Source organism: Strongylocentrotus purpuratus, unplaced genomic scaffold (assembly GCF_000002235.5).
Source record: "Strongylocentrotus purpuratus isolate Spur 01 unplaced genomic scaffold, Spur_5.0 spur5_scaffold_11, whole genome shotgun sequence".
NCBI lineage: Eukaryota > Metazoa > Echinodermata > Echinoidea > Camarodonta > Strongylocentrotidae > Strongylocentrotus > Strongylocentrotus purpuratus.
Window position 1 is genome coordinate 20,558,194 of NW_022145596.1, and position 8,810 is coordinate 20,567,003.

Sequence of the window (8,810 nt, forward strand, 5' to 3'; positions counted from 1 at the left end):
TTAAATATACGTGAGTCGAGAGGGACAAAAAACACAATGTCAAGGGATGTAAGCAATGACAAGGATCGAACCGGTGACCTATAGTATGGGAGTCAAGAGCCGTCACGTTATACCACACTGCTGTGATGTGATGGGGCACTTGTATCCTACCCCTCCCCCCCCCCCAACACACACACACCCACAATAGCGCTTTTAACGAGGGTGCGGCAACCAAATTCGGCATGTCTACTATAATAATAATAATCTTTAATCTTTAAAGTCCACTCCAAATTTAATTAAGTTAAACCGAAATAGAAAGTCATTTTGCCCAATTGATCGTGAGCCCGGCAGCTACTGAGCAGCGCCAGTTAGACGTTGCTCTATTCCTTATTGCTGAACGCCAAACAAGGTAGCAGCAACTCCCGTCTTTTAACGTCTTTTGGTATGACGCGGCCGGGGTTCGAACCCGCGACCTCACGGTAGGCGCACGCTCTACTGACTGAGCCAACACACCGGTAGTAAGAGGAGCAAACAACGTTATAACACAAGTCCAAAATAATGTATGCCTTCTTTATGTTTTTTTTTCCTTCGGCTTTTTCGTTTTTCAATTTTGTTTTGTTTTTCTTATAAGCAAATGTGTGGTGCTTATTAGCAATTTTCGAAATATTTTACCCCCTTCTTTTACAAATCCTGGAAAGACTGCGCCGCCCCCTTTACCTCCCACTTGCAAACCCGGCAAAAATAATCCTTGGTGTCTATCTTTTTTCCCCATTTTTTATTGATTCTCGTCAACCTTACAAAGGTCGAAACTTATCTAATTCTTTTTCCTGTTATTTGTATTAATAGTTTTGCTTGAGGGATTTCAAATTATGTCAGATGCATAACTATGTTTTCGGATTCAAAAAAAAAAATCAATCAAAAAAAAGCTCAACATCTTTACGCTGTCATCATCCAAACAGAAAGAAGTGATGGGATAGGAAAATATGAGACATAGAAAGGGTACTGATTTTCTCACAAATCATAATTATTGAATTATTTCGGTGAAAATAGAATGCTTAGGAATGAGTAGAATATACATAATTATGGCGTGGGCACCTCGCCACCTTTGTAAGCAGGTCGCACTGCCTCAGAAGAAAAAACTTTTCCTACGTTTGAACAAAATTATCATATAGATGAGATTGTCAGCCAAGCAAGCATTATTGTTTCTTGACATCAGGGCCCCGTCTTAAAGAGAGCTGTGATTGATCCAAATCAATCGCAAGTCCTGTAATCTAGGGCAAGTTTGCAGTCCTATATCTCTTATGTACATAGTTGCGATTGATATCAACCCTTTTTCAAAAGAAAGAAGATTTCCAGGGGGGAAAAATGATCAAAATCTGGACTGTTTCATCATCCAATCAAGATATACTAAAAAAATTGAAGATAATTCGATCTAGGTAGCCTCTATTCAGTTTTCATTTTGAGTTCAGTCATTTCTTTATAGAACATCTTCGTCTTCAAATATACAGGCCACTCCATCTTTTAGATTTTTTTTTGCTGGCTCTCATAATATTTCTCTATTACTTCCTATATCGTGCAACCCGATTTCTTTTGGGCAAACACTATCAAATACACAGAAGTTATCAATTGACGAAGTTTATCATTTTCCATACAATCTCAAGACCTAAGATGCAAAGACCGGTGGAACGGAGTAAGCCCATGAGTCTATTGATTTCTGGCATTGGTCGTTCATCTGTCATGTCTATTCATAACTCAAAGTTGAAATGTTTAACTTTGAACTACCGTATATTAACTTTGATACAATAAATTCATTTGAGAACCGCTCTTTGGTTTTACATCGCTTTACAGTGAGAGTTAAAAAGCAATGATCAGAAATAAATGTACTATATTAAATGCGAACCGTGGATGTAACTCTCGAACTTTCTAACACGGGACCTGTTCCTCATTTTGCTTGCCCTTTCCAGGTAATGCTGGCTGCAAGCTCATGATGTTTCTGCCCAATTTCTGCATCGCTTCGTCCATCTACACCATGGTTTTCATTGCCCATGACCGCCGTGTCACCATATTGATCAACCAGCCGAGGGTCCACCAGAAAAGCAGGATTTATCTCGATCCTCTACTCGTCTGGTTCCTATCACTGATCATGGCTGCTCCTGCTTTCTACGAGTACTCGGTCTATCAGCGCCCGTTATTCTCTCTGGGGGATGGGTTGGGAGGAGGCAGCAGCTCCGAAGAGGTTAGGCTCATGATAGTGGTTTTTCTTGGTGTAGTCTTCATCCTCCTGTTCTCCTCCTCTCTCTCCCTTTTTAATACTTTTGCATTAAAGGTAAAGACCAGTTATGGTCATGCGATTGCATTGTGAAAGAAACGTTGTGGAATCGATCAGAAAAGGTTGATCATCTAGCATCTAGCATCTGCAAGGTTCTGGAATCATCAAAATGATAAGAAATTTGGCCCATTCTTCGTAAAGTTACAAGCACTATACACAGAAAGATGTATATGGGACTACCCTATATCTCTCACAGACCATAAGAGAAACAAATTTACCAAATAATATGAATTAGTAGGCGGTTTCCCGGCAATTTTTTTATCATCATGTATTAGTCAAAACATATTCTTTCACATGATTGGTAATGAGAGCTTCCATTTCATTTTTTGAAATTGGGGCGTTTTCAATACTGGTCTTTACCTTTAACGGATCTTTTACTTTCTTGACTTATTTTTTCTTTACTTCAAGTTTCATTATTCTTCTTTTATTTTTTTTTCTCCTTTCTTTTTTCTCATTCTCCTCTGCTATCCACAATCTTCCTTCAAGCTCCCTATGGGGACACGTCTTTTTTCAGCACGTCTTTAATTTTTGGCTTTGCATCCTACCCAATCACTTTTAAAATTCACTTTGGCCAAAAAACACTTTATTACTCGGATCTATTTCGCTATGCACATAATCACTGAATATTAAAGAAGGCTATATAACTGACGAGACGAACAATGTTGGTCTCTCATTCCTTTTCAGAATCTTCATAGGGTTTACTTTATCCACTGGTCCACCATCGACATCAAAAATCGTTGTAGAAAAAGACTTAAATGGCTCAGTGGTAGAGCAGCGAAAACCAAGTCGATGCGTTAGTGCCCTTTGGTAAGGCATTAATCCTCATTACCAAGTCCCTCGGAAAGGAAATAAAGCTGTTGGTCACCTGGTTTCTTACTTGCAAGCATACACATGCTTTCTTAGCAGTCAGGTAAAAAAACAAACCATCGAACCAAAGCAAACCAAACCTTCATGTAAAAGTTGAAGGAACCTATGATCATATTCCATGGCCTTCTTGCATATCGGTGATGCATTAAAGAACTCACGTTCCATGTCATCATTGTCATCTATTGTTTGGTTTCGATTTTAATTCAAAGAAGGAAATAGATGTTGATACTATTTTGAATAATTCACTTTTTACTATTTACAAAAGCTTTGTTGGAAAGAATTTAAAAAGAAAAATCGAACGAGAGACTTCTGCATATTTTTATTTACATATTAAATTTTCGTTTACAGATAGAAGAAAATATTAGAAAACCATGTTTATCCCTAATGGATTGGAGGGATAAACATGGTAATAGCGTCTAAAAACTGCTCTGAAAGTATGGTGCAAATCTTATGGTAAACAAGAGCAATACCAACTAAAATCGCCTCTTAAAAGTTTAGAATTGATACTGGCCTCAAGGTGGAGTTATATCGACAAGTGGAGAAGGAAAACAAAAAAAACTACAAAATAGTCTGATATTTCAGACCCTTGTACTGGACAGTCGTTTTGTGCCGAGTACAGACTCAATCACTTTAATGCTGGCCATTACAAGAAGCAGGATATTGATGGGTACAAATGCTAATGTGTCCTTCACAGCTCATTTTAATATAAAGTTAACATGTAGCTAATGGCTACCAACTAAAAACTCCTCTTCAAGGCAGCAACTCTCATTTGCACTCCTTTCATCAAATTCCATGGAGTGTATCGTGTATTCTTATGCCAAAGAGCTTTACCCATGCAATATTATATTTTGGGGAGGGTGTGCAAATGAGGGCTACCAACTTTAAAGGTGCTGTGTCTCTTTAGCAGACAGAAAATACAAAGTTGTGTAAATCATGATCTATAGAATTTGTTTTTGCCTGCAAAAGGGAAACACTACCATTACAGGTAGTGGGCCTCATTTAAACACCCATTCCCCAATTAGATGATATTCCAAGGCTACCTCTTTGGCATTAGAAAAACCCTGTTCAAATATTAAGAGCAAACTGACCAGTTGTTTAGAAATCATAAGTCAATAGATTTATTTTATTTTTCTGAAATAACAAATTATGCTGAACACAAAAAAAAAGAAATGTCCTCGCTTCTCATTTACAATATACTTATCTTTGGCTCAAAAATTTCATCAAGTTTACTCTCATGGCAAAGAACTTCTATCAAGGAATTTTTCTCAAAATTGGAAAGGCATTGCACTCAAATCGTATACTGAGGTTAAAGAGGATGTCATAAAAATTCATTACTGCAAAATTATTTTGAAACGATTGTGTATGAAGACGAATATTGCCGAAGGAATTAAAAACATTTATTTAATTTACTCAACATTAAATTTTTGTATTGGTAAAACAAGAGGCTTGTCGAAGTGAAGGAAGAGCGAAATTTGATCTTGCGTCATAGAAAACATTTGTTTTCAAAATCCTTTACAAATAATAAGAACAATGAAAAACAATTTAAAAATACAAATGCTCCCGGTGCACATGCAGGATATCCTGCAAGCTCGAATTCCGCTCTTCCCCCCACTTCAACAAGCCTCGGCTGTACACATACGCTTCACTCCTTATGCAGCGTTTCCCGCCTCCCCCTCGCATCCTTCTCTTCTAGATTCTCTACTGCCTCTCCTTCATCCATGGCTCCTTCCTCTTCCTTTACACCTCCAATGACGTCATCCAGCATGCTGGTAGCAGCATTATCCTCCTCAATGTCCTTTAAATTAAAAGAGATTTAACAAAAAAAGAGTTATCATCTAACAAACTTTGTCGAGATAAAATCAACTATGTAAAAAAATATGTATAAATTGGGTATGTAAAACAAATTCATTTATGCAGATCGATATCTGAAATATTCGTAACAAGCAACTACACGTTTGCTTGGGTGTGAGCGGGAATCTACCACTTCTGCCCTAAAAGTGTCAGGAACTGCATCCATCCTTTTGTAGGTCATGCTATAATGACCGGCACTAAATCTTCAACAACACCTAAGCTAACGTGTAGTTGCTCGTTACGAATCTTTCAGATATTGATCTGCATAAATGGATTTGTTTTACATACCCAATTTATACATATTTTTTTTACATACCGCAGTTGATTTTATCTCGACAAAGTTTGTTAGATGATAACTCTTGTTTTTTTAAATCTCTTTTAATTTAAAGGACATTGAGGAGGATAATGCTGCTACCAGCATGTTGGAGGACGTCATTGGAGGTGTAAAGGAAGAGGGAGGGGCCGTGGATGAAGGAGAGGCAGTAGAGAATCTAGAAGAGAAGGAGGAGAGGGGGGGGGGGGGGGGGAGGGGGAGACGCTGCATAAGTTGTGAAGCGTAATTGTACAGCCGAGGCTTGTTGAAGTGGGGGAAGAGCGGAATTTGAGCTTGCAGGATATCCTGCATGTGCTCCGGGAGCATTTTTATTTTTAAATTGTTTTTCATTGCTCTTATTATTTGTAAAGGATTTTGAAAACAAATGTTTTCTATGACGCAAGATCAAATTTCGCTCTTCCTTCACTTCGACAAGCCTCCTGTTTTACCAATTTTTTACACTCCATGGAATTTGATGAAACGAGTGCAAATGAGAGCTACTGCCTTGAAGAGGAGTTTTTAGTTGGTAGCCATTAACTACATGTTAACTTTATATTAACATGAGCTGTGAAGGACACATTAGCATTTGTACACATCAATATCCTGCTTCTTGTAATGGCCAGCATTAAAGTGATTGAGTCTGTACTCGGCACAAAACGACTATCCAGTACAAGGGTCTGAAATATCAGATTATTTTGTAGTTTTTTGTTTTCCTTCTCCACTTGTCGATATAATTCCACCTTGAGGCTAGTATCAATTCTAAACTTTTAAGAGGCGATTTTAATTGGTATTGCTCTTGTTTACCATAAGATTTGCACCATACTTTCAGAGCAGTTTTTAGATGCTATTACCTCTTGTTTACAATCTGATTTACACACATTTATATTTTCAGCCTACAAAAGGGACTGTTACACTGTAGGTCATTATCAAGCAAAATAAACACTAAGATAATTTTAAATAAATACAAAAATTGTGTGGAATTATTTTAAAGTTTTTCCTGTGCATTTACTGATGAGATGTACAACTTTAATCTTTGACAAAGTACATAAATACTTTAGTACATTGTGTTGATTTACCTGTGGACTTGCTGTTTTACTGACATTTTGATGCAATAATCCTTGTCGGAATTTACATTATTGAATGTTTAATAAGATATTTCATTGTGACATTTGTTACTTATATACACCATTTTTATTTTAATACCGATGTAAATTATTCTCAATTGAGTTATATTTACAGCCTTATGCTATAAATATCTGAAATATATCTGTTACATCCATTCAAATTACAAGTGTACTGCATAATACTTTAGTGTCAATTTTTTTCTTGAAATTTAAGTAGTAATAAATAATATGTGAAAGATATGTGAAGACTTTGAATACTTATGAGAGGTAAAAGTCTCTCGTAACTTTATGAGAGACTTTTGACTTAAGAGAGACTTTTATGTGTAGACTTTGCTTTATGAAACAGAAAAGTCTCTCATAACTAAAGTCTCTCATAAGTAGGACACTTAAGAGAGACTTTGGGGTTTAGGTCTAGACATAAATTCTTTATGAAACACCCCCCAGAAATAGAGGCAAATGCTAAAAATGTGAAAATGTTTATATTATTATGAAAAAAATAAAGAAGACCGGAAATGGTTATTTTACAAAAACAAAACACAAGAACTCCCGACGTTTCTTAATTTTGCAAATTCAGATGGACCGTCAAATACGCTGGTCAAGTCTGTTCAATACGCCAGATAGGTAATACGAACCACCATTTACGTCTAGGTAGTTAATATAACCATGTACTATTGGATAACAGTTTAGGTGACCTATCTCAACACTAATATATTTTAATTATGTCTGTCAACTAACCATACATTGAATGTAATTTCTATACTGTACTATTTGATCTCTCTATGTAACACAGGTTGATGATGACCTTATAGCGAATACCACAATATTCTATCTGGCTTGTGGCTCACACGACATAGTTGAGTCATTCGAGAAAGTATACGCGAGTATCCTCTTCGTAGTAGCCTACATTCTCCCTCTACTGATCATCAGCATAAACTACATCATCCTCGGCAGGTTCATCATGAAAAGGCGTTTGGTCGTTCCGATTCGAGAAGTGGGGACCAACGACGAAAAGCCAGGCTATCATACCGGTGATGACATCCCCATGCAACTGCCCAACGCCAAAGCGGCTTCAACACCAGGACAGAGCATACCAATGAGTCCATTCGATCACAATGGGTTGCAGCAACCGGAGAACTGCTCAAATGCCACAATACCGGATGAACAGCCTGTTCCCAAAGGCCCTGCCGAGGTCGGCAAAAATCCGGAGACGTTCGTGAAGAAAGTATCTGCCCGAATCATCAAGATGCTGCTTGTCTTGGTGGTCACGTTTGCCATCTCTAGGGCTCCTTACTTCATCATGTTCGTGCGAGAGGTGAGCTCCAGTGTCAGCTGTGTAGAATGGGTCCAGAAATTGAGAGGGCGATGGTATGTGGCCAGGGGGAGGGGCGCACCATTCTTTGTCGGTCTCTCGATGGATGGCATGCAAATTAACAGGGTCATTCATCCACGGGGAGGTGCAGGGGGTGGTAGCATCTCTTTTTACATTTCCTCTCATATTTTCCTTTCCCATCACTTCTTTCTTCGTGTGGATGATGACACTGTAAAGATAGTAGGCTTTTTTTTTAATTGAATCAGTATTATTTTCAAATTAACATAATCATCAGAAAAAGATTATCAACGCCAAAAACCCATTTTCTGTTTGATTCAGTCATGTGTCAGTTTATGCTAATTTTCTCGCTTGTGCTTTGTATCTAGGAGATAACAGGAACGGATGATTCAGCGCGTTTCGGTGAAGCCTTTCACGTGGTGAAGCTTCTGGCTTCTGTCTTCATGAGCCTACTCAATCCCCTCATCTATGCAGTGTTCAATAGTCGCATCAGGAAGGGAATCGGTCGACTCTTTTCCCCGAATGTTCCATACTTCAGCAGAAACACTACCACTACCAGCGATGCCCGTTGAAACCTAAATCCTACCACAGTCTAGGGTCGGTTCCTTCTTGATTGACCCCAGGCTAGCTATACGGTATGACAAGACTTGCGTATGACAGAATACTGGATAGATCGATCTACTCTCAATATGAACAAGACGGACAAAGAAAGCGGAGAAAATATACAGTTCCTCATTCGACCCTCAACAATTGCTGTGGTAGACAAAGGAACATCCCTTCACTGATATTATGTAAAAATGTGTAGAACAGGTGTCACATGTATATTCACCTGCATCTACACATTTTCACATAATGGCAGTGAAGGGATGTTCCTTTGTCTACCACAGCAATTGTTGAGGGTAGAATGAGGAACTGTATATTTTGTCCGCTTTCTTTGTCCGTCATATTCATAGTGTCTACCCCCGTGTACCAGAGCGAATCTTATAAGACATTTCCCTTTCACACGAAAGTGTCTTTTTA

At 38.1% G+C, this 8,810-nt stretch overlaps 2 protein-coding genes across 2 annotated transcripts in view; both read left to right on the forward strand.

Moving 5' to 3' along the window:
• The window catches only part of LOC115922107 (neuropeptide FF receptor 2-like), a 10,526-nt gene extending 6,999 nt beyond the window's left edge, over positions 1-3,527 (forward strand). The window contains exons 2-3 of the mRNA XM_030980182.1: positions 1,944-2,262; positions 3,524-3,527. Of these exons, the coding sequence (XP_030836042.1) occupies positions 1,944-2,262; positions 3,524-3,527 (323 nt within the window). The remainder of the gene's footprint in view (positions 1-1,943; positions 2,263-3,523) is intronic.
• Positions 3,528-7,310: 3,783 nt separating this feature from the next.
• Positions 7,311-8,484, forward strand: LOC115922387. Its single transcript, XM_030981334.1, has 2 exons — positions 7,311-7,775; positions 8,159-8,484. The coding sequence occupies exons 1-2, from the start codon at positions 7,422-7,424 to the stop codon at positions 8,360-8,362; spliced, it is 558 nt and encodes a 185-aa protein (XP_030837194.1). The 5' UTR covers positions 7,311-7,421; the 3' UTR covers positions 8,363-8,484.
• Positions 8,485-8,810: the final 326 nt, after the last annotated feature.